General features: G+C 49.2%; 3 protein-coding genes across 8 annotated transcripts in view; 1 reads left to right on the forward strand and 2 right to left on the reverse strand.

The window, feature by feature from the left end:
* On the reverse strand, positions 1 to 11,469 carry Atg9a (autophagy related 9A). 4 transcript variants are annotated; one of them, XM_021157410.1, is made up of 16 exons: positions 11,105 to 11,469; positions 10,112 to 10,169; positions 9,600 to 9,731; positions 9,408 to 9,451; positions 8,863 to 8,927; positions 7,060 to 7,221; positions 6,800 to 6,941; positions 5,304 to 6,052; positions 5,065 to 5,218; positions 4,780 to 4,959; positions 4,164 to 4,412; positions 3,824 to 4,002; positions 3,595 to 3,712; positions 2,019 to 2,241; positions 1,721 to 1,866; positions 1 to 1,068 (listed from the first exon to the last, which is right to left on the reverse strand). In XM_021157410.1, the coding sequence occupies exons 3-16, from the start codon at positions 9,700 to 9,702 to the stop codon at positions 1,063 to 1,065; spliced, it is 2,520 nt and encodes an 839-aa protein (XP_021013069.1). In that variant the 5' UTR covers positions 9,703 to 9,731; positions 10,112 to 10,169; positions 11,105 to 11,469; the 3' UTR covers positions 1 to 1,062. The 4 variants fall into 4 exon arrangements, with proteins under 4 accessions (XP_021013069.1, XP_021013058.1, XP_021013080.1 ...); XM_021157399.2 differs by having other exon boundaries at positions 10,112 to 10,166; positions 11,105 to 11,426; XM_021157421.2 differs by lacking the exon at positions 11,105 to 11,469 and adding an exon at positions 10,769 to 11,012 and having other exon boundaries at positions 10,112 to 10,166.
* Ankzf1 (ankyrin repeat and zinc finger peptidyl tRNA hydrolase 1) lies at positions 11,446 to 18,688 on the forward strand. 2 transcript variants are annotated; one of them, XM_029474932.1, is made up of 13 exons: positions 11,446 to 11,947; positions 13,442 to 13,548; positions 14,132 to 14,234; positions 14,353 to 14,546; positions 14,860 to 15,003; positions 15,093 to 15,240; positions 15,442 to 15,670; positions 15,805 to 15,960; positions 16,946 to 17,426; positions 17,566 to 17,677; positions 17,778 to 17,945; positions 18,081 to 18,166; positions 18,364 to 18,688. In XM_029474932.1, exons 5-13 carry the CDS (start codon positions 14,963 to 14,965, stop codon positions 18,485 to 18,487), a joined length of 1,545 nt encoding a protein of 514 aa, XP_029330792.1. In that variant the 5' UTR covers positions 11,446 to 11,947; positions 13,442 to 13,548; positions 14,132 to 14,234; positions 14,353 to 14,546; positions 14,860 to 14,962; the 3' UTR covers positions 18,488 to 18,688. The 2 variants fall into 2 exon arrangements, with proteins under 2 accessions (XP_029330792.1, XP_021013140.2); XM_021157481.2 differs by having other exon boundaries at positions 14,891 to 15,003.
* Glb1l (galactosidase beta 1 like) overlaps positions 18,651 to 24,560 on the reverse strand; it is an 11,660-nt gene continuing 5,750 nt past the window's right edge. For both annotated transcript variants that reach the window (XM_021157469.2, XM_021157460.2), the window contains exons 6-17: positions 22,092 to 22,186; positions 21,824 to 21,998; positions 21,661 to 21,719; positions 21,440 to 21,561; positions 21,303 to 21,343; positions 20,990 to 21,108; positions 20,645 to 20,719; positions 20,447 to 20,536; positions 20,193 to 20,306; positions 19,629 to 19,760; positions 19,210 to 19,425; positions 18,651 to 19,056 (exon numbers count right to left, since the gene is read on the reverse strand). In XM_021157469.2, the coding sequence (XP_021013128.1) occupies positions 18,793 to 19,056; positions 19,210 to 19,425; positions 19,629 to 19,760; positions 20,193 to 20,306; positions 20,447 to 20,536; positions 20,645 to 20,719; positions 20,990 to 21,108; positions 21,303 to 21,343; positions 21,440 to 21,561; positions 21,661 to 21,719; positions 21,824 to 21,998; positions 22,092 to 22,186 (1,502 nt within the window). In that variant the 3' untranslated portion in view covers positions 18,651 to 18,792. The remainder of the gene's footprint in view (positions 19,057 to 19,209; positions 19,426 to 19,628; positions 19,761 to 20,192; positions 20,307 to 20,446; positions 20,537 to 20,644; positions 20,720 to 20,989; positions 21,109 to 21,302; positions 21,344 to 21,439; positions 21,562 to 21,660; positions 21,720 to 21,823; positions 21,999 to 22,091; positions 22,187 to 24,560) is intronic.

The raw sequence follows: 24,560 nt of genomic DNA on the forward strand, positions 1-24,560 counted from the left end.
TCAAAGTCCCTTCTTTATTAAGGGTTATCAAGCTGTACAGGGCTCCCACCCTTTCTGCTGTGGGCTGTGACAGCAGAGTCCACCACCTTCAGCTTAAGTTTACCTCCCACAGCCGAGCTGAGCAGAATTGGGGAAGGGAGTGGGGGAAGGGTAGGAGCTGGATCCCAGCATGCAATGTCGAAGCCCTAAGCTAGGGTGAGTCCATTATCCCTCCATTCTCCTCTTGGTAAGTGAGGGATACTGGGCAGAGCTGGGATGTATATATATGAGGTCACACTCCTGCCCTGCCAGCCCTCTGTGCAGGTGGTAGGAGTACATAGAAGCAGCCAGGAAGGCCTCACACTCCCAAGTGCTCGTCCTAAAAGTTGAAGAGGGTAATAGAGAATTTTCATCCTGTTCCTGCAACTTAGAAACCTTCCATCTTAGTGTCAAAAGATAGTGAGGGGAGCTGGGAGCTAGGGCTCTCACCCCCCAAAAAAGCCAAAGCCAAACAGAAGGGGGGCAGGTGAACAGAATGGGGGGGGGGGGGCAAGCAGCACACATGCCAGTAATGGGGGNGGGGGGGTAGGCTGCAGCACAGGTTGAGGTGAGGACTGGAGGTAAGGGCCACAGCCTGAGCTGCTCAGCTATTCCAGATTTTGGGGGTGGGGGGAGGCTAGGCTGCAGGGATTGAGGGTTCAGGCCCTGCCTCCCTACTCCACAGTTGGCACAGGTTCTTCTGCTTGGCAGCACTTCTGTGGCAGGAAGCCCTCTGGAGACTTGCAGGGATGGATGCAAAGATGGCAGTACTGGGACTGGGCTGGGAACCAGTTTCTAGCACCACACTCTGAGCCAAGGGAGTCCTGGAGACGAAGCTAGACTCTTGTGTGCCCCTAGGCCTCAAATTCTTCCTGGGCTATGGGTAAGCCCAGCGTTGGCACCTCCCTTGGCCAGGCAGGAACACACAAAACACCACACGTGGGGCCAGACGACACTCAAAGAGTCCCTCTCATGGCAGACAGAAGGGATGGCAGGGCAGCTGCCACCTCCATCCTGGCACATGGGAAGCAGCTACCGCCTTGCCTATACCTGTGGAGGAAAGGAAAGACTGGTAGTACAGATAGTCTTCGCCTATCACCTTGCCCCAGAGGAGTCTAGAAATAAAGGAAAGAAAACGCTGGAAGCTAGGGAAGTAAGTCTTGAACTTCAGAGCAGTAAAAGGAAGAAAGTAGTTTTTGCTTTTCAAAAATGTATTTGTGTATGAGTGTTTTGTCTGCATCTAAGTCTGAATCAGCCGGGCATGGTGGCGCATGCCTTTAATCCCAGCACTTGGGAGACAGAAGCAGGCGGATTTCTGAGTTCGAGGCCAGCATGGTCAACAAAGTGAGTTCCAGGACAGCCAGGGCTACACAGAGAAACACTGTCTTGAAAAACAAAAAACAAAACAAAACAAAAAGTCTGAATCATGTGTGTGCGCAGTGCTTTTGAAGACCAGAAGATGGCATCTGAACCCCTGGGGCTGGGGTTACAGACAGTGATGAGCAACTGTGTGGGTGCTGGAAACCGAACCTGGGTCCTCTGGAAGAGCCCCCAGTGTTCATAGGCACTGAGCCATCTCTCCAGCCGTCTGGAGAGTAAACAAGAGCATGGAGGAGTGGGAGACACGCTCCTTCACAGGAGAAGCTGGTCTTCACTGGAAGTCACCACGTCTGGCAGTGGTTCTTGGCCTCATAGCCTTTACCTTGTGCACTTGAGGGGGAAGTTCATCCTCTGAGCCCTCCTCTGGCACCGGCTCTGGGTGCCTTGATGCTGGCTGCCCATCTTCTGCCCATCCTCCCAGGGGCAGCCTGGAGAAGTGAGAGGGGCCACGGGGCACTGTGCCAGGATCTACAGAGAGAAAAAGAACACAAGGAACAGTGGGAAGGCTTTGAGGACCACTTGGAGGCTTAGTCTCCTTGCACCCCATCCTGATGGTCTCTTTTGTCTTAGAGAGAACCATCCTTCCCTGAAACCTCTTTGCTGTGTTCCCAGTTGGATACCTGTGATGCCCCCGTAGCGCCTCTGGAAGCCCCCATGCAGGGCGGTGGTCTCAGGTGCTCCAGGCCGGGGTGTAGCACAGGGATAGCTGGCCGAGCGGGGGATGGGTTGGGGGGCCCGGGCACCCTCTCCCCCCTCTTCAGGGGCACTCTCTCCACTCTCATCACTCTCCCGGCGGTGCCACACATGCCGCTCGGGCTCAGCCTGGGTCTGCTGCTTGTGGAGCTAGAGAAGTGGGGGGCTGATTAGGTGGCGGCAGAAGGGTGTCTGTCTGAAACAGCTGCGCCCGCCCACTGAAGCATCTTCACTTCCCACTCACAAACCCTCACCTAGGAACCTAGACTCACTGCATCGCAGATGTTAGTAGTGTCCATTAGCTGTGTGCTGCTCTATGGATCTCATTCTCAGGAGACCCCTGGAAAAGCTTCCGAGTAGCTCAGGTTGTCCCTGAACTCAGTGGGTAGTTGAGAATAACCTTGAATTTCTGATCTGACTTCATCTCCCCTGGGATTACAGATGTTTAGGTAGTGCTGGGAATGGACTCCAGGTCCTGTACACGCAGGGCAAGCAGTCTACTAAATGACCTACACCTCTGGCCCTCATTTTACCCACTCCTTGAATCAAAGAACAAGTTAACAGAGGGTCTCAGTGCCGGGTAGTATTTTAGGTACTCAGAACACAGCAATGAACAAATAGAATTGCCAGTCTTTGTGAGGCTTTTACACTAGTGGTGGTGGTGATAAGGAAAAATAGACCATAAACTTTTAAATAAAGAAGACAAAACCCCAAAATGTCAGATAGCACCAGATGCTATGGATAAAAACAGAAGAAGGAAAGTCAATAGGCAGCTGTGTGTGACACTAAAACATGAGGTAACAGGATTGAGGCCAGCCTGGTTTACAGTCAAGAGTCAGACTGTTTTAAAAGCCAAGGTGGGTGGGGAAGAAAAGGGAGGGAGGAAGGAGAGGAGAAGGGAGAGGAAGGGAAGGACCAGGAGTTATGAGGAAGGCTGGATCTGGAGGCACATGCCCGCAATCCCAGCTCTTTCGGAGCCTGTGGAAGGGAGATCACATGTTCAAGCCCAGCCTGGCTACACAGTAAGTTCAAGGACAGCCTAGGTAACTAAGTGAAAATAGTTCTCAGAATAATAAAGCAAAAGAAGGCTGAGGAGATAGCTTAGGGCTTACCTAACGTGTCCAAGGCCTTATCTGTTCAATCCTCAGTACTGGAAAAAAATTAAATTCAGGAGAGTGGAGACAGGAGATTTTACTGAGTCTTGGAGAAAGCAGCAGGAGGAGGACAGAGTAGGGAACATGGGAGTACTCTTGACTAAAGATGCCACTAAGAGGACATATGTGATGGCCGGGTAAGGTGATGTGTTGTCTTTAATTCCAGCACTCAGGGGCAGAGGCAGGTGGATCTCTGTAAGTTCAAGGCCAGCCTGGTCTACAGAGTGAGTTCCAAAACAGCCAGGGCTACACAGAGAAACCCTGTCTTAACCCTAGCTCCTGAGTAAAGGAGTTCTATGGAACCAGAGAGGCAGAAAAGGGCTGACACCCGCCCCTAGGCTGCACTCACCTGGTGCATGTACAGGGCGTGCAGGCTCATCTCGGTGGATGCGTATTCGGACAGCACCAGGCTCTGCAGCTGTCCTTCCCACACGCTACTCCCGGAGCTGGCTGTCCTGGCATCCACTCTGTCCCTCCCAGCACAGACAGACAGCAGGCATCAACATTTGCAAGATCTAGACCATGTTTTGTGGGCTCCTGCCACACCCTCCCACACTGACCCACGTCCACTCACTCACCCAGAGCCTGTCATGGTACTGGGAACCCGGCCTTGAGGGGCCGTTCCAGGCTGCAGAGGGGAGAAGGATCGAAGGGCAGAAGCAACGTCAGCCCTGTGCCTGGAGCCCTGCAGGTCTCTGGACAGTGGGGGTCCTCGGCAGGATGAGCCTGCTACCACATTTGCAATAAGGCTCAGTGGCTGTAGGAGGAAAAAATGGGGTAAGCATAAGTCTCAGGGCAGGGGAGGCCTCTAGGACCCAACCGCTCAGACTGAACGGAAGAAACCTGGCACCCTGTGTCCCATGCCGTTCTCCGCACCACAGTCCACTGGCGACCATCCCCCAGGCCCCAGAGCCACACCTCGGACTCAGACTGTAAGGACTGGATGGATGTGAAGAGGGCATTCTCAGGGAGCAGGCCACCCTGGGCCAGGCCAGCAGCTGCTCCATCTCGCTGCACCTGCTCCTTGAGGAAGCCCAGGAAAGCTGTGCTCTCACGAGGGGGCTGCCAGCCGGGATTGGTGATGGCAAAGTGCATGAGCGACAACTCGGTCTTCCCATCCTCGGCTTGCTGGTACACTGAGGCCTCCGTCTGCCCTCCAGACAGCCACTGTGCAAGGGAAATGACAGGGATCAGGCCTGAGCGCTCACAGCAGCCCTTCCGGGAGGACAGTGACAGCAGGGCTTTGTCATATCTGTCAAAGCCCTGATGCCCACCCCAGGAGTGGCCACATACTGGGTCAGTCATTTGAACTGTACTTTTTTCTCAAAGGAGTGTGACTGATGGTTCAAATCAGGGCTGGAATCCAGTCAGATTCCTGGTGACTAAACAGTGTGTCTCTGGTGCAGGGATGCCCACAAGTGGGGCTACCCTTTTTGTGATTTGTTGGCCCGGAAAGGGCAGCTTTTTGCAGTTTTCCCAAGGTTACTGTGTGCCAGCATTGTCCCTGGCCATCTGCCCTGCCCTCTCCGAGTACCTGAGGATGCCCATGCTGGCGAACGTCCATCTGAGCAAAGGAGCAGGTGTCTCCCACACCAACGACCTCGACCGTAAAGTTGCGGAAGAAGTCTATGATCTCCAGGGCCCGAGGGCGGAGGCAGAAGATGAGAATGAGGGGTGTGACGATGGGACTCAGCAACTCCTCCAAGATGAACACCTAAGAGGGAGGGGGCCGAGGTTACCCGCAAGCAGGACACAGCCCAGCCCGTATCACCAAGATACCAGCCAGTCTCTAGCAGGCCCTAACTCCAGCTCCACTCACTGCCTTGTACTGGAAGAGCTGGGCAAACTCGTCCCGGGTCTGCGAGCGGTGGGCATTACCCTGCCAGTGGTCAGGCATGTAGTGGATGTGTGCAAGGATCACTCGGAGCAGCTGCTCGGGGCAGAACACCATGTGCTGGTCTGGGATGAAGGACCTAGTGGGATCGGGCGCATGGTGAGACAGAAAGAAGCCTTTCCCAGAATGCCACTCTGCTATTCCCACCCGCCACCCTGGCACACCTGCACACAGTCACCGTGACTCCCAGGAGGGTGACCGTGGTGAGGACGTGTTCCACAGCTAACACATCTTCATCATAGATGGTGAGGGCAATAAGCACAGCCAGGATAGAGCCAGCGAAGAAGGCTCCATTCTTGGCCAGCAGAGTCAGCAGCGGTGACAAGAAGCAATTCATGTACTTGGAGGCAGGCTTGTAGCCTCGGTTGAGGCGGGACTGCAGCTCATGTTCCAGCTCATTGAAGTGGCGGAGGTAACAACGGCCATAGAGTGACCAGCAACGCGCTCCCAGGGCCCCCGGCTCTCTCTTCAGCACCTCGGCATAGCTGAAGAAGGCATAGAGGATCTGCCAGATGAGGATGAGGGGACACAGCAGGAAGTTGGCGATGCCAATCCACAGGATGCGGTTGCTGAGACGCTGGGCCAGCTCTAGCCGTTGCCCTCCACGTTTGTACTCGGCCTTGAGGCTCCACTCATTGAGAAACAGAGAGCCGGGTCCCCAGAAGAGGATGAGCTCAAAGTTGTACTTGAGGCCACGGGTGAAGAAGACAACCTCTCCGAGGCCGGGCAGACGGAAGCGCAGAGGCAGGAGGGATTTGTTCACCAGGGCCACCATGTAGTTCTGGAAACGTAGGATGCGATGGTAGATGTCCAACTCTGTCAGCTCACGCTTGTGGATGCAGATCTGATGCTCTTTCTGCGTCTGCACAATCCGGGCCTGAACTTCCTGCCATGTGCAGTATGGAAGGGCAGACTGCAGGATAGGGTGGACAAGAGACAAGTATAGGAGATGTATAAAGTATAGCTAAACCCTTTGTTCAACACAGATGGAGGACTTTGCCTACACAGATATAAGTCGTATGCTTAAAGATACTTCCTGTGAGCAGTGGTGGCGCACGCCTTTAATCCCATCACTTGGGAGGCAGATGCAGGCAGATTTCTGAGTTCGAGGCCAGGCTACAGAGTGAGTTCCAGGACAGCCAGGGCTACACAGAGAAACCCCGTCTCAAAAAAAAAAAAAAAAAAATAGCAAAGATATTTCCTGACCTGCTGTTCCAGTTCAGATCTGGGATGCAGCTCAAAAGCCCATGTGTTAAAGGCTTGGTCCTTTGCCAATAAGGGGCTGCTCTTAGATGAGATTAATTGGGGCTTTGGATCCCACCCCTTCCTGCCTTCCTCCACTTCCTGGTGACCATGAAGTGAACAGACTTCCTTTGTTGCATGCTCTTACCATGATGTACTTCCTCACCACAGGCCCCTAAGCAACCCGATCAACCAATATTATCAACCAACTATAGGCTTGGATCTCCAAAACTGTGAAAATTCTTTCTCTTTAATATGCTGATCATCTCAGTTTTTTTTTTTTTTTTTTGCACATTAACAGAACTCTTAACTATCATACCTGCCAATGAGAGCTATAGACATGTGATGCTCAGGAATACATATCATCCTTCTAGGATCACCTGGGCTGTGTTGCTAATGGTTCAACTTCCGGTCTTACCATTGGGATCCGAAGAGCATGTAGGTAGAAGGAGTGGATCTCCCAATAGCAGCAAATGTTATAGATAAACTTGATAAGCCGGTGGATCCAGAAGACACCAGCAATGACCAGGATGGTGATAAGAGAGCCATTTTCCTGAATCCTGATATGGAAAAAGGAGATAAAGTAGGGTCCCTGAGGATGGAGTCTTAGCAACACGTTCTAGAGTATGGATTGCTGCTTCATACCCCACTCTCCTCTCTCCTCAGGACCACCCTTACCTGGCACTACAGACTTGGGCAGGCAAAAAGGCATCTGGCAGAGTGACCTTGACAGGCTCAGTAGGATGGAGACTGTGGTTCACCATCTTGTTGGCAAAGAGGATGTCATAGTCCACACAGCTAACCAGGAAGGTGGTGAAGGCAACCACAAAGAGGAACTGCCTGGGGAGGTGGAGAAGGGATGCAGCCCACGAGTCAGAGAGGAGCTGGTAAAATCAAGGGGGTGAGCAAAGAGGCTGGAGACAGGTGAACAAGATAGGAAATTAAAGGGGCTGGAGTGTTCTTAATGGCCTCTGCTACCACTTCATCTAATAAGACCTTAAGGGCACAGGTCGTTCCTGCGTTTTTCTCTTAGGTTCAGGTGTTGCAGAAGCAGCCTGCTTCAGCATGATAAGCTGCCACAACTTGATTTTCAGAGGTTTGATGATTATGGCCTCTGGTCTCTGACTGGGGATCCAACTCATGTCAGCAGGATAGACACAGTGCCTTTTTCTGAGCCATCTCAATGGCCCCAACTTTTTTGTTTGTTTGTTTGGGTTTGTTTTGTTTTTTTGAGACAGGATTTCTCTGTGTATCCCTGGCTGTCTTGGACCTCACTCTGTAGACCAGGCTGGCCTCAAACTCAGAAATCCGCCTGCCTCTGCCTCACAAGTGCTAGGATTAAAGGCGTGTGCCACCACCGCCTCAGCAATGGCCCCAACTTTTAGCAATCTTTTTTTTTTGTTTTTTTTTTNTTTTGTTTTGTTTTTTTTTTGTTTTGTTTTTCGAGACAGGGTTTCTCTGATAGCCCTGGCTGTCCTGGAACTCACTTTGTAGACCAGGCTGGCCTCGAACTCAGAAATCCACCTGCCTCTGCCTCCCGAGTGCTGGGATCAAAGGCGTGCGCCACCACGCCCGGCTAACTTTTAGCAATCTTTTGTTTGTTTGTTTGGCTTTGTTTTTCCAGAAGGGACTTCTCTGTGTACCTTCTGGCTGTCCTGGAATTCCCTGGGTCTGGCCTTGAACTCACAGAGATCTACTTGCCCATGCCTCCTAGTGTTGGGATTAAAGGCCTGCACCAGTACACCCAGTCATAAATTCTTTTCTTATCACCAAGAACTCCTTTCCTGCTGGGTGTGGGGGCTTATGCCTTTAATTCTAGCACTAAGGCAGGTGGATGTCTTTGAGTTTGAGGTTATCCTGATTTACAAAGGTAGTTCTAGGACAGCCAGGGTTACATGGAGAAAATCTTGTCTCAAAAACCCAAAAGTAAAAACAAACAAAACTATGGAACAACAACAACCAAACAAACAACCCCCCCCCTTCCCAAATCCACCCCTCTAGCAACACCAGACTATTTCTCCCACTCCAGCAGGGCTAATGTGCAGTCAGGAAGAATACAGGCTCCAAGACCTCTTGACTGAACCATATATATCTATCTTCCTATAGCCTAGGTGAAATGACTAAATTGTAAATCCTTATTATGAAAGAGATAGGGCTCTGGGCGTGGTGGAACACACCTTTAATCCCATCACTCAAACCCAGGCAGAGGAAGGTGGATCTGAGTTCAAGGCCAGCCTGGTCTACAGGGTGAGTCCCAGGACAGCCAGGGCTACACAGTGAAACCCTGTCTCGAAAAACCAAAAGAGATAGGACCTAGGAAGTTCTTACAAGAGGTGAGGCTATAGGTTTAAATGTTATACCTGGGCCTGAGACATAAAGGTTTGCAGAGTTTAGGGCCTAGGATTGCGTTGCCTTGGCAGGTGCAAAAAGGAAGACCAGAAGTATTCTTTTATCACAGCATGCATCCCTTCGTATACTTACATGAGTTCAAAAATCTCTCCAATGAGCATACATGTGAAGCCATTCTTCTGATGGAGATTATAAACGTGTAAGTGTTAAGAAAAAGTGGCTGGCAAGCAAAAGACACCTAAGAATACAGACTTTGATGTCCACACACTCCCAAGCTGAAGTCCTGGCTCTAGAACTCTCTGGAGTGTGATCTTTAACAGGTCACTTCCCTAAGCTTTGCCCACAGTGGCAAACTGATAATAGCCATTGCTACCTTTTAGGGTTATTGGGTCTAGGAGCATGCATTCAAAGTATTCAGCACTGAAATGACAGCGTCGAAAGGCATTATTACCATTAACAACTTACACCCTTAGAAAAGCTCTTCATTAACACAAGTACATAGAGCTCTCAGCTAATACGAGGTATCATTACTTTTAACAATCATTATTTCAATATGAGTTTCATTTCCCTTTCCATGGACCGGAGCTGAACTCATCCCCGTTTCCCATCAGAGACCTCCTTCTCTCAGAGACAGGCTAAAAGGTGGAAGAGCTCCAATGCAGAGACACAAAGGATATTCGAGAGAAGAAGAGGTCAAGGTTTTCAATGTGGTGCCAAGGTGCTGTGGACACAGGAGCAGAGATGTCAGCTCCCTGAAGTGGCTATCCCCTCCCCCAACTCCCCACCCCTCTGCTTGCCCTGCTCACTCAGGGTTCCTCCAGCAACTCCGGCCCATGCCCCTGCTCTAGCTGTCATGTCCCAAAACTCACATTTGCTCCCCTCGGCCACATGCACCAACAGGTCCTCTTCCCCGGGGGGCGAATCGCTATAGGAGGCCTCTAGGCGCTGGTATTCAGTGTCAAACTGTGCCATCACCACAGCCCCCTGTCCACTTTGTTAACCTGCCAGTGAAGAGAACCCAGATCAGATCCGGGCACTGTCTCCTTGCTGTCTCCACCAGGCCAGAGGGAATGAGAAAGGGATTTGTTTTTTCCCACTAGCATCCTTGACTCAGAAGCAGTACAGGGATAATTTAGCACAAGAAGCACAGCAAAGCTTGGGACTTAAGGGAGCCTTCACCCTGGTCCTGAATCCCAGAACTTTTGCTGGCATAGCTACTATGCCAGAATCTGTCCCTCTGGTATGGGGTGAGTTGTTTCATTTTCTGTCCAATGAAGAGAAAGTTTCCTCCCCTGCCCCTCTTGGAAACCCTGGTCTCTCTAGAGACTGTTTGAAAGCATGTTTTTGTAAACAAAGGTTTAAGATAAGCACATGGTCCTACCAGCTCCATGGACAGTTTCTGCTCCACGTCAGTCCTGGGTGCCCTGGTTGGACAGCTGCTGGAGGAAAAGGTGTCAGGCTTCAAAGAATGGGGAGTTGGGACAGAAAAAAATCCAACCCTCCCACCCGTCCAAGCCTCACTAAGGAGGGCAGAGAGATGAGGAAGAGACACCTCGCCAGTTGTGTCAGATGTCTCCTGTTGTTCTATGTAGAACCATTCATCTACTCTGAGAATACCGGGGAGTAACTAAAGTCTCTGACCCAGTGGAGAGTGAGTCAGTACAGGTCCTTTTGTACTGTCCCTTTGGGACTGTTTTACCTCTGGTCTACCTCAACTTTAGAAATCAGACATGCTTTTCGGGGTCCAGAAAACCCGGAATGAGAGTCTTCTCAAGATTTTTCTGGACAGTCCCTTCTGCTTCCCTAGCATCAGAGACCTAGGCAGGCATGGCTTCTGGATCAGAATTTTCTAGTCCATGTAGACTCCGGATCCCGCTTGAATAAGTGGGTTCCCTGGGTGCCTAGTGCCAGGTGGGGTCAAGGTGGTATGGTATACTCCCAATCAGTAAAGACTCTGGTGATGGTGGATCTTGGTCCGACCTAGTCCCAGAGGGAGTCCCTTGGTTAATAAGGTGTGTGCCTCTGGAAACACACTCACCTGGTCAGTGTAGACCAGGGCCCATGATCTTCCCAGGAAGGGCCTGTGCTCAGGGGTGTCTGTGGATGGTGGAGGGGTCGAGCCAGATCTACAGCTGAAATCCCTGGTGGGCTGGGATGCCTCCCCAATCCCAGCCACCTAGACCTGAGCACAGGGCGCCCCAGGGTCGCCCGGCCCCAGGCCGGGGGGCTAGGCTCCCAACAGCGGACAACCCGGCGCGCGGCCCCGGCGCACGCGCGCTCCCCTGGCCGCGCGCGCCCTCTATCAAAACATTCTAGCTGCGCGCCCCCGGCCCGCCCGCCGCTCCCCTGCCCCCGTTACGCATTGCGATCTCACTTGGGGCTCAGTGGGCACCCCTGGCCAGCTTGGGCCTGGGTCTGGAGATTCCAGTTACCAGCCTCGCGTGTCACCGCAGGAACCGGGACCCAGGCGATCCCAGAAGCCGGGTCTGTTCTGCTGGGCTCTGCCAAACCCGGAGCTCTAGGCCCTCCGTCTGTCATTCACTGTCACCCGCAGCCAGTCTGGCCAATGAAAAAAGTGGGTGGAGACATGGTGGCCAATTCTTAGCCCAGGGGGCAGGACGGAAGGCTGAAGGCGGGTCTTGGAGAGCAGAAGACCAATAGTGTGCTCTACGTGATGAGGGGCTGGGCTACGGGCGCGGCAGTGTGTCCCCTTCGCCTCTCCGTAGCCGCCGAATTGTGGTGTTGCAGAAATCCAGTTTTCGAACGTGGTCTTGCGTGTGGCTCGGCTCTCGGGACATTAGGGGAGGCTTCTGAGGGCCGGTCGAGTGACGAGGCTCGGTGTCGGTGCTAGTAGTTCCGTTGGGTAGCCTCTGACTGGTAACTCCTGGACTTGGGTCTTGGTGCTCTCCATTTCACTCCTGATGATCCTCACGTATTTACCGCAGAACTGATTTGTGGGAGCGGGTGAAGGCTGAAGGGCATTTCTGCGTGGGGATGGCCAAACCGGCTGGCGACGCGGCAGTAGGATCTCGTTCTGGAGAGTTGTTTCTGCCCTCCGTTTCTTCAGCCATGTCACCAGCTCCACGTGCAGCCCCAGCCCCTGCCTCCGTTTCCCTGTTGTCCCTCAACGGGGAAGCTCCACTCATTCGGGGCCTGAGCCTGGTGAGCCAAGCTCCTGGGGAGGCTCTGGCCTGGGCACCGCGTACTTCCTGTCCAGGTATCCGGGATGCTTTGGGGTGGACCTATGAGGAACGTCACAGGGTTCCGTGCTGTCTATTAACACGGAAGACTTACATCGTGATTTCCCAGCTTAGGAATCCACACTGACTTTATGTTGGTCCGCTTTTTCTTTCCTCGATATATTTCAGCCTTGGTTTGTTTATACAGGGCTGGCCCATAAATTGTCACCATAAAGGTTTCTAGCTATTGTTTATATCTCGTTACATTAATACCACTGCTTTTAAAACACCTTTCCTAGGTCTATTTCAAATCGAAGTAGACTCCAGTCAGATATATTCCCTTTTGCTAAATACAGAATAATTTACTGATTTTCTACACTAGTTTGTCTTCGGCTGTGTTTTCTTGCACTTTTTTAGGTTGTCCACTGCAACTGGGAGTTATAAGATGTAAACATCCATTTAGGAACTGGTTTTATATAGTTAAAAATAAATTTAATCTGGGAGTTGTTAACACCCACCTGTAACCCCAGCACTTAGGAATCTGAGGCAAGAAGGAGAAGTGGGACTTTAAGAAAAACCTAGACTGTACAGTGTACAGGTCTGGATTCCATCCCCAGTGCGGCAGAAGTATTTTAGGGCTTACTAGGAAGGGAGCTAAAGGGACCTTTCAGACACCGTGATGTAAGGTTTTGGTTAGGTATCAAGATGTGACAGAAGACCATCCCTGGACTTGTTTTCCTGGGTGTGTGCTTGCTTAAACTCAGAGAGACCGCTGTGTACACCCACAAGTTCACTTTTGAGAGCAAGGGGTTGCCCATTAACCATATCAGTGGGGGTGTTTTGTTTTGTTTTTGAGATAGGGTCTTACTGAATAGCCTTGGTTGGCCTGGAACTCACTATGTAGACCAGGCTGACCTCTAACTCATAAGACATCTGTCTTCCTCTGCCGAGCTGCATCACCACGTCCAGCTTCAGTTAAGTTTGATGTAAAGAGATAGAAGTTCTTCTAGAGTTAGCCGTAACTGTGTATCTGAGGATTTGGAAGACATGGATTCAGGAATTATTTTCCTGATTGATGGCTCAGTTTTGGTAATTTACCCTTGTTAGAAGGTTCTTCAGATGTGTTGGGTAGCAGTCAATACACTGAAAAAGGAGTTCGGGGCGGGATACAGTTCAGTGGTACAGAACATGCTTAGGATGTGTGAGATCTTAAAGCCCCAACATCAAAAAGAAGATTGAACCTTACTGCCATTTGTTTTCTACAAGATTTCCCTAAACAATCCACTTTGATAACTGAAATGTAATATTTACGATTTACGTTTACATGTATCTTTTCAAGTGTATTTATTGTACAAAATAGTTACTGTGTCATTTATTTCATGATTGCCAGAGTGTAAATTCTTAGAAGTCAAGGTCATGCCAGGTTTTTCTTCTGTATTATCAGGTATTCAGTATAGTCCTGGGTACTATAGGTTCACTGTGGTTTGGATATAATCCCTTTCTACTTCCAATTACCCTTTTCTTCCTTTCAGAAGAGAACACAAGCTCGGGGAAAAAAGTATCTCCGTATTCTCTGGATATTTCAGAGAAATTATTTTGTTCAGCCTGTGACCAGATCTTCCAGAACCACCAGGAACAGGTAAAAGGCCAGCGGATGAGGTTAGATGGTAGAAGCAGAAGTGTAATTCTGGCCAGGTGGTGGTGGCTCAAGCCTTTAATCCCAGTACTTGGGAATCAGAGGCAGGCGGATTTCTGAGTTCAAGGCCAGCCTGGTCTACACAGTGAGTTCCAGGACAGCCAGGGCTTCAGAGAAATCCTGTCTCGGAAAAAAAAAAAAAACAACAACAAAAAAAAAAAGAAGTGTAAGTTGGGCGTGGTGGTACACGCCTTTAATCCTGGGAGGCAGAGGCAGGCAGATTTCTGAGTTCAAGGCCAGCCTGGTCTACAAAGTGAGTTCCAGGACAGCCAGGGCTACACAGAGAAACCCTGTCTCAAAAAAATCAAAGAACCAAACACCCCCCCCCCAAAAAAAAAAGTGTAATTCTGGGTAGGAGGAGGTGGACATGGGTTTACATTGAGTAATAAAGGTCCACACCTTGTCTAGTGTCCTTAGTGTTAACCGGGTTGCATTTCCTATCTATCTGTGACTAGCTTTGTCTACTGTACACAGCCAAGGTGGACTATATTTCCACTCTCTGCCTCCCTCTTTTCCTTCATACCAGAGAGAACATTATAAGCTTGATTGGCATCGCTTTAACTTAAAACAACGACTCAAGAACAAGCCTCTCCTGTCTGCCTCAGACTTTGAACAGCAAAGCTCCACAGGTGGTGCTTGAAACGGGAAGCCTGCCTGGGAGCAGGGCGGGGTGGGGAGGACCCTGTGGGGCTCGAGGAAAGGTCAAAGGTGGAGTACCAAACTTGTATGGCCCATATTTGTCTTCAGGGGACCTTTCCAGCATCTCAGGGTCAGATGACTCAGACTCCAGCAGTGAAGAGGACTTGCTGCCACTGGATGAGGGGAGGGCTGAATCCGAGAAACCTAACCGGCCCCCCGGATTCTACCCACATCGGGTCCTTTTCAAAAACGCCCAGGGCCAGTTTCTTTATGCCTATCGTTGTGTCCTAGGCCCTCACCAGGCAAGTAACAGTCCAGATTGTCTGCTCACTCCCAACTTTTGTATACTAGGTTTTCTTCAGCCAATGTATGTCTTATTTTCTTCCTTTTGAGTAAGGCTATATCATACCTGACAGCATAATCTTGAATTGAACTGGCCAGAATCTTGAATGGGTCAAGTGATTTAAGTCTAGATTGTGATTATATCATTCCCATCTTCACTACTACCTCTTGAAGCCATGTGTATCCTTTGTAAAATGGAAATGAGGGCAAGATGGTTGTAATAAATGAGATAATTCAATATAACACTTGGTTTCTTGTTTTCAATGCATGCAGCATGTGGAATGTTTGTTGATGTGTCATCTAGATTCCCCCAGAAAAGGCAGAATTGCTACTACAAAACCTACAGAATGGAGGTCCCAGATACTACGTGGTGCTCATGGCTGCAGCTGGACATTTTGCTGGTGCCATTTTTCAAGGGTGAGAGAGTGTTGCATGGGGTAAGGATGGACCCCACTAACCTGGGAGTACTGCCAGGTCTACAGTACTGAGTCTGTTGCTGTCTACAGAAGAGAAGTGGTGGCACACAAAACCTTTCACCGTTACACTGTGCGGGCCAAGCGGGGCACAGCCCAGGGGCTTCAGGATGCCCATGGTAGGGCATCCCGCTCTGCTGGAGCCAACTTGAGGCGTTACAATGAAGCCATGCTCTATAAGGTGAGTTGGGCCTCACAGATCTGGTAGTCCACTCATCTCATGTTTTTCTAGTTTTCTGGGAAGACAATAGTAATTTCCAGAAACATTCTCTCATTCTTTCTCTACCTTACCCTCCCTTCGTATGATCGTAGGACCATTGTTGGTTTGGAGATTTTTTAAAGCAGCAGATGAAGCTGTGCTAAGTGGAGTTACTCTCTTTAGGATGTTCGTGACCTGCTGGCGGGGCCAATCTGGTCCAAGGCACTAGGGGAGGCAGAAACAGTATTGCTCCGAGCCCCACGCTCTGGCCGGTCCTTGTTCTTTGGAGGCCAAGGGGCACCCCTACAAAGGGATGATCCCCGGCTTTGGGATATCCCTCTCACCACCCGCAGACCCACTTTTGGAGAGCTTCAGCGTGTACTCCATAAGCTGACCACCTTGCAGGTGTATGGTGAGCTATTCCAGATCTTGGGACTCATACACAGACATGTGTATCCATGGAGTTTTCCAGCTGGTGGACTGCCACACAGTTGACCTTACACTTAAAATTGAGAAAGTTTTTTTGTTGTTGTTGTTTCATGGTAGATGAAGACCCTCGAGAAATGGTCAGATTTCACTCTCCTGAGACACACTGGAAACCAGTGAGAGAAGAGAGGAAAAAGGATACTGAGAAAGAAAAAACAAAGGTCCCCAGTGATGCAAATAAGCCCCTTGGGCAGGATGAAGAACCACTCAAACAAGGTTTGAGCACCATCAGCCTATCTGCCTGGGAATTGCAGTGGCCAGTTCTCATAACTGCCCCTTAAACTATACCCACGGCCATCCGTCCGTCCATCCACTCATCCCTGTGAGCATCTGTTTATAAAGCTAAGGCATGCTGTAAAAGCAAGCAGGTTTTTCTTGTGTTGTTTTGAGAGTGTCTCACTTCAGCCTAGGCTGGTCTAGAACTCCCTGTGTAGCACCCACACTGGCCTTGAAGTCATGGCAGTCTTCCTGCCTTGGCCACCCAAATGCTGGGACTGCACTCGAGCCTCTACACCAGGCTGTTTTTTTATCGAGGCAGGGTCTTTATTGTCTAGCCCAGGCTGACAGGGAGCTCTCTGTAGCCCAGGTTGATCTCAAACTCACTGTCCTTTTGCCTCCAGTTTCCAAATACTGGGATTACAGGTATGTATTACCACACGTCAACTGAGACATGTTCAGTGACTTGCCAAATCTTATGACTGCTCATAGATAATATTCCTGGTACTGGGAATGTGGTGTTTGAGTTTGATTGGATGCTGTGCTTGGGGCTAAGCATTGCTTTCCTATACTCTTTTGGGGGTTTTGTTTGTTTTGATTGCTTTGTCTTCTTTTTTGTTTTTTGTTGTGGTGGTAGTTTTGGGGGTTTTTTTGTTTTTGTTTTTTAGGCAGGTCTCACTATATAGCTCTAGCTGTCTTGGAATTCATCCAGATAAACCAGGCTGGCCTTAATCTCTTAGATTATTATAATCTCCCTTCCTCTGCCTCCAAGGGCTGGGACTAAAGGTGTGTGCGCCCCTGTGCTGGTGCTTTCCTCTACTCTGTACTGTCCTGTTCACTGGGAGAGTCCAGGGCTAGAATAAAAACACTTCGTGTCAGGATCATCTGGAGCATCTGTTATAAATGTAAACCTATCTGAGGAAGCACACATCTTTCAACCCTCTCCCTATTCCTTAGATAGATCTAAGATCCTATCTTTTTCTAGGTTCAGAGTCTCAGGAAGAAGATGGTTCCAAAGTAGAGTTGGAGCTAGTAGAATTGACCCTGGGGACCCTGGATCTTCGTGAATTTGAAGTACTGCCCAAGCGGAGGAGGAGGAGGAAGAAGAAGGAGAGAAGTCAAGAGCAGCAGTGTGGGGCACATGGGCCTCTTCCTCAGCAACCTCAAGATGAGCCGTTCTCACAGCCAACCCAAGAGGTTGAAACCCCATTGGACACTTTGGTCTATGAGGCTAAAGCCCCTGGTCAGCCAGAGCTCTGGGACACGCTTTTAGCTGCTTGTCGTGCTGGGGAAGTTGAGGTGCTAAAGCTGCAGCTAGCCACTGGGCCGGTAGACCCTGGAATTAAGTCCCTGCTCAGTGCCCCTTTGGGCTCTGGTGGTTTTACTCTCCTGCATGCAGCAGCCGCAGCTGGAAGAGGCTTAGTAGTTCGTTTGCTGCTGGAAGCAGGTGCTGATCCCACTGTGCAGTGAGTATCTCCTTCCTGACCCCATTTAGGTATAGAGAACTTAATGTGCTGGCTCATGTTGGCACTTGATACTATTTCCTTGGGTGATGCCAGGAAAACAGGAAGCAAGTTGAACTTGGTTTTGGGTTTTTGTCCTTAGGGATTCTAGGGCTCGGCCACCTTATACTGTAGCAGCTGACAAATCAACGCGTAATGAATTCCGGAGGTTCATGGAGAAGAATCTTGATGCCTATGATTACAACAAGGCTCGGGTGAGCTGGAAAAGGAGCTACAGAGCGGAGGGCATCAGAGATCCTCATAGGTCCTTTCTGCTTCCTTGTAGTTTTATAATATCTTTGTGAAATCTTCCAGGTGCCAGGGCCATTGACTCAAGAAATGGAGGCCCGGCAGGCTACAAGGAAAAAAGAGCAGAAGGCAGCTCGACGGCAACGGGAGCAACAGCAGCAGAAGCAGAGGGAGCAGGAAGAACAAGAGCAAGAGGAGCAACGGCGGTTTGCTGCCCTCAGTGACCGGGAGAAGGTAGGCTACAAAGTCTTGCACTGCCGGGCTTTCATAAGTGCCTACCTCCCCTCCCCAGACTGAGCCGTTATTTCCTGAGTGCACTGTTCATCTCTGGGACTTTTGTCTGTAACATCGGTTGGTTCTGTTTTATAGAGAGCTCTGGCTGCAGAGCGCCGACTTGCTGCCCAGTTGGGAGCTCCTAGCCCTCCAGTTCCTGACTCTGCAGTTTCCAGTGCTGGGTATGGGGACGGGATGAGTGGAAGGGTGGGCTCCTATTTTATAGTACCATTTGGGGTAAGGGGAATGAGTGCCTTCATGATGTTCAGAAGGGTGGCAAAGGGGACTTGAGTTTCCCTGGGACCTTTAAGGGTTGGGCAACGCTTAGATGGAAAGTTTGTGGGGTACCTGTCCAATCATTTTCCTTCCTTTTGTTCAGACGCTGCTGGAGTTGTGGAGTGTCCCTCCAAGGCCTCATTCCCTTTCACTACCTCGACTTCTCTTTCTGCTCCACACGTTGTCTTCGAGACCATCGCAGTCAGGCGGGGAGACCTTCATCTTGATTTCTTAAAGCACCTAGGGCCAACTCTGGGTCCCAAGAGGACACATCCCGACCTAGAGCTCTCTTCCTCCTCATGAAGCTTGACATTTGGAAGATGGGCGGTGAAGGACACTCAGGAATCGAGGCAAAGACAGGGCCACGAAGGTGTGTGGAGCCAGTACTGTCTTTGGAATTTTAATCATAATAAAGTTTGGCAAGAAAACTGTGTGTACTTACAGTCAGAGGGATTGTAGCCTTCTTTATGGTCACTGTGATCATCACCAAAGGATGCTGCCCTGTGTCTCAGACTCCAGGGTCATCTTTCTTTCAGTGCCCACTTAACTCCATTGGTTCAAAGGAACCTTGTGTTTCTGAGAGAAGAAAGTTATACCCCCAATGCAAAGTGCTATTGAGGATAGGCTTATCCAAAAACTGGACTTGGGGGTTATGAGGCACATTTTCTAGCTCCAGCAAAGTGATTTTGTTGATTGATCTACCAAACAGCAGCAGTCTTGGCACGTATAGGGTTTGTTGTGGACCCCGCATTGTCCAGTACCGGCCCAAGTTAAACCCATTGATCCACACTTGACCCTGGGGGAAGGGGTGGAGTGGAAAACAAAGGGTCAGCTCTCCAGGATGGAGTCGCCCCCTTTCAGCTTTCTAATCAGAATTACAATTTGTATTTCCTGTTTGGTTTTCTTATAATGTGACCCCCACAATTCCTTCTACCACCATTAGCAATACCTTGGTCCATCCAGGTAGATAGAGAAATGTGTCCCCAAGCAAGCCGAAAACTGGAAACTTTGCGGAATAGAAGGCAGGGACAGAGGAAGCTTGAGGCAGGGCTCTTTTCATCAGCTGCAGGGGGAACCACCACTTTACAAGCTTATCCACCTTGAGAGGGAACATCATCCACTCAGTGAGGATGCTCTGCCCCAGCAGTGGAGGTTCTAACAGGCCCTGTGGGGAAGCAAGTGAGAAGTCACTCACTGAGTCAGGGCCACACTGGCCCCATCAAGCCCTGGAATGTAACTGGTCATGCCCACGTCCTCAAGCACCATTCCTGTGTCTACACCTAAAGGCAGAGTTCTTCCACTAGGCCCTGTTCCTCAAGAGAGTTGGTTACGAAGGGTCCTGGGGAAGAAGAGACAAACCTAGCTCACCTTGAAGTCACTGTGGTTAGACCCAAAACTGAGCCTCCCCATATTCTCTAGCAATATATCCAGCCTGGTCCCTACTGTCCCAGTCAAATACAGTTCTTGTTTCAAACTCCGCTCCAGAACGCCCTTCAATACCTGTGGATAAGAGATAGGCTCTGGTAAAAGAAGGTCACAGTGTCTAGTTCTTGGCCACTACACAGTGAGTCACATTAGAACACTTTATTTGGAGGACAAGGAGAATGTAATCACCGTGTTGATGCCTGCCATTCCTGATTCATTCTCTCTCTCTCTCTCTCTCTCTCTCTCTCTCTCTCTCTTTTGAGACAGTGTCTATGTTCACTATACAGCCCAGGCTTGTGGCTTGTGATCTCCTTGCTTCAGACTACTTAGTGGTTGGGAATACAAGTATGCCCCACCATGTCCCTAGTTACAATCACATTCTCCCTGAATCCCAGCTTATAACCTGGGCAGACAGATGGGGAAGGGATGGGGGTGAGTTAACATTAAAGCTGGTGCTTGGGGAAGGGATGAGATTGAAAGCATAACGGTTGGGAATTAGGTTCTTACCCCGTCTACCATCACATAGGCACGGTCATGAATTCCATTATTTGGCACCCAGAATGGTGTTGGTTCTAAAACAGGATAAGTCAGATAGGTCCTGTACAACATAAAGCCATGGTCCTAGACACAGAAGGATGAGGACTTAAGATGAAATGGTGAGAAGAAGGAGCACTGTAAGGAAGATTAGCAACCAAAGGGACTTTGGGCTGTAGCTGTTGAAGGAGCCTACCATTCCCATCAGATAAAAGTTTCTATCTTACCAGTTTAACAGCCTCAAAGGTCAATGGCAAAACTGAATAGATGGGGCCTTGCGGGCAGAGAAAGTCTAGGAAAGACAGCAAATTCCCATCCTGTGAGGACAAAGGGCAACCAAACTGTTAAACTTCTGAATTGGGGGCTGCTCAAGGTAACTGACTCAGAAAACAGTATAAAATCAGAAAAGATAGGGAGAAACTTACCAGGCTCATAGTCAAAGGTCCAAGCTTCATCTTGGGGCTGGGAGGAGGTAAAGGTCCCAAGGGAATTTCCTGGAACTGAGCCCAAATTCTCTCAGTAGTCATAGGAAAACCAAAACAATCCAAGGCTCTAAAAGAAGGTTCTTGACCTGGAACCCAGGGATGGGCTGCAGCGAGCCATGAAGACCCTATAATTCTTCACATGTGGAATTCCCCAGATGGTTCTATATGAATGGGAACTGCTTCATGGAAGGCTAAGTGGGCTCTGCTCCCCAGACAACACTACCAGTTTGTAGGGCGCCTGTACAATATGGGCCCACTCCCTTCTCCCAATTAATAAAAGGGCACCTTGCTGATGACATTTCGAATTGCAAAAAGCTTAGGTGTAGGGTCCCCTGCTTCAGATATGGGTGCATCATAGTCGTAGCTGGTAGTAATTGGAAGGAAGCGTCCCTTCTCGTCAGCTCCTGGGTTAAAGTAATTTAATTAATTCAACATCATCTTAGCTGATGGGCACTAAGCACAGAGCCCTGTGCAGAAAATCTTGTCATTAGAGGGGAAGTGGTCATCTTACACAGCTTCTACGTATCCTAATCTATCCAGCCCAAGATTCTGATTCCTTGTTTCCTCCCTGATTCCACCAAAGGGAATTGATACTCACCATTCCAGTATCCAAAGTTGGTACCTCCATGGAACATATACCTAAAGTGGGGGGTGAGGGAGAAAGGGCAACATCTGACCTATGGAATCTTAACTTTAAAACCCCAGCTCCCGGGAACATATTGTGTCTCCAGTTACATGTTCACACTGGCTCCCAACTTGAGCATTTTTTCTAGTCCTTGGGCTACAGCTGGACTGGACCGTGTGGAGTGATTTTGGCCCCAGTAATCCAGCCAACCTGTATAGTACTCCGAGTTCACCTAGAGGGAGAATCGAAAGGAGCCACAATGAGGTGGGAGCAAGCTGGACCCATTCCAGCCACATGATTTTTCTCATTCCCCTTCCCTATGGCCTCTCACCAATGGCCCATGAGGTTCATACTCCCGAAGCAGGGAAAATATTCTGGTCACATTGTCAGCTGCAAAAGGAGAAAAAAAAAAGTGTTGAATAAACAAACAAACAAAGTATCACAGAGGAGGTGCCTGTGTCCCAGACTCCACACCCAACCCTTGTTTAAGTGACCTGGGCCAAAATCTACAGTGGTATAGAGTCCCTGAAGGGAGCCACATCTGAGTCCTTGAGGCCCATCTGTGGTAAAAAGCAAGATCTTGTCTCCTAGTAATGCACGGAAGAGGCCAGCCAAGTGTCTCAGATACTTGAAGTCACAGGCCTTGTAGCTACCGTATTCGTTCTCCACCTGCCAGGGATAAAAAAGAGAACCCAGCTAGGAGACAGAGAGGCTAAGAACAGTGTGTACCTGTCTCATGGCCAGCCCACTTCCCAGTCATACCTGAATGCTAATGATGTTGCCCCCATTGTGGTAGAGAAATGGATATATCTTTGGCAGCAAGACCTTGAACCAGGAGTCCACAGCTTCAAGGAAGGCTAAAGGAAGGAGCAGTGTGTTCTGCTTATTAGGGGCCACAACTTACTTTCTCTCTCTCTCTCTCTCTCTCTCTCTCTCTCTCTCTCTCTCTCTCTCTCTCTCTCTCTCTCTCTCTCTCTCTCTCTCTCTCTCTCTTTTTGTGGTTTTTCAAGACAGGGTTTCTCTGTGTAGCCCTGGCTGTCCTGGAGCTCACTCTGTAGACCAGGCTGGCCTCGAACTCAGAAATCTACCTGCCTCTGAAGTTACCATTGCCCAGCTGGGCCACAACTTTTTGAAGGTCTCACTCCCACCACACACCACAGTATCCCTGATAGCAACCTCGGTGCTAAGTCTGGGCTGTAGCATCCTTTTCCCTGGCTCACAACTAAATCAAGAGAGCAGTGACTCTAAAGTTTATTTATTTATTTATTTATTTATTTATTTATTTATTTATTTATGAGTGTTTTTGCCTGCATGTATGTCCTTGTATCAAGTGCTTGGTGACTGCAGAAGAGGTCAGAAGATGGGCTTAGGTCCTCTGAAACTAAAGTTACAGTAATGAGCCACCACATGGGTGCTGGAAACCAAACCTGGGTCCTCCATATGTGCTGAGCCATTGCTCCAGCCTCAGGAGCAGTGACTCTCAGAGGAAACTCTCAGCACAGGAAACAGCAGAGTAGTGTCTCCTAAGACTCCATCTATGAAAAAGGCTAAACACACTATATGGAGTTATTATATAATCAGTTTGCACCTAAGAGTACTGTGAAATTTAACAGGAAAGTAATATTTGACCTGTATAGAATCAGCCCATGCAATTTTATGCCTTAAATTCTCAACTCCTATTTATTCCTTTTAGAATCCTTCAACGACTTCGTGTGTTATCCTCTGCCTGACTTTTCCTCCTATCTTCCTTCCCCTAGTTGATGTGCTAACTTATGCCTCAATTCTTCATGCTCATGGTCTTTTTTTTTTTTTTTTCAAGACAGGGTTTCTCTGTATAGCTCTGGCTGTCTTGGAACTCACTTTGTAGACCAGGCTGGCCTTGAACTCAGAAATCCACCTGCCTCTGTCTCCACCTGCCTCTGCTGGGATTAAAAGCGTGCACCACCACGCCCAGCTCACGCTCATGGTCTTAAATTACATTTATTTATTTACTCATTTATTTATACACATATATCAGCCAAGGAGTGGTTTGGACCAGCAGAGAGCAGTAGGGATACGCAAAGTGGTTAAATGCAGTGTCCTTGAGAGCAACACTGGTGTGCCTGTGTGAATAAATGTGTCATAGCTCATGTGAATAGCAACTGTTAGGAGTCAGTTGTCTCCTTCCACCATCAGGGTCTCAAACAACGAATTCAGGTAACCAGGCAGGGTGACATGCATTTTCTCTCACGTCTAGACTCTTCTTTTTTTTTTTTTTTTTTTCCCCCAGACAAGGTTTTCCTATGAAGCCTGACAGTCTAGGAACTTGCTATGTAAATCAGACTGTCCTTGAACTCAGAGATCTGCCCACCTCAACTTCCTAGGGCTAGGACTAAAGGCTGGCACATGACTAAATCTTCATCTTTGATGTTAACTTTCTCCAGAAAGCCCCTCCCAGCACAGGAGGAATAGGAATTCTAAGGCTGGACTACAGGAGAACCTGTCTCAAACAAACAACAACACTCTTATCTGTTGTCCCATTGATAAGAACGGATCCTTTTGTTACACAGTCTCACTTCAAGTGGGCTCTTTTAAGAGCTTTACAAAAAGTATTTGGGGGCTGGTGAGATGGCTCAGTGGGTAAGAGCACCCGACTGCTCTTCCGAAGGTCCAGAGTTCAAATCCCAGAAACCACATGGTGGCTCACAGCCATCTGTAATGAGATCTGATGCCCTCTTCTGGTGCATCTGAAGACAGCTACAGTGTACTTAGATATAATAATAAATAAATCCTTTAAAAGTATTTGTACATTTGTCTTTAATTGTTGCACCAAAGCCAGGATCCAGTGCTGTTAGAGCACCCCTGACCACCAGAGGACAGAGCTTAGGAAACAGCAGTCTCTGGGGAGACTCAGTGAAAAGTATTTTAAAGAACATTTTAAAATTATTTTTTTGTTTCTGCTTTTGAGACTGGGTTTCTCCTTGTGACTCTGGCTGTCTTGGAAATCACTGTAGATCAGGCTGGCCCAGAACTCAAGAGATCCAGTTGCCTCTGCCTCCAGAGTGCTAGGATTAAAAGTGTGTGCCACCACCTTCTGACCATTTTTTAATTATTTGTTAGCCCTAGATTTCCTGGACTTGCTTTGTACACCAGGCAGGCCTCAAACTTGCAGAGATCTGCCTGCCTCTGCTCCTGAGTGCTGGGATCAAAGACATGCCTGGCTCATTTTTTTTTTTTTTTTTTTTTTTTTTT

Source organism: Mus caroli, chromosome 1 (assembly GCF_900094665.2).
Source record: "Mus caroli chromosome 1, CAROLI_EIJ_v1.1, whole genome shotgun sequence".
Taxonomy (NCBI): Eukaryota; Metazoa; Chordata; class Mammalia; order Rodentia; family Muridae; genus Mus; species Mus caroli.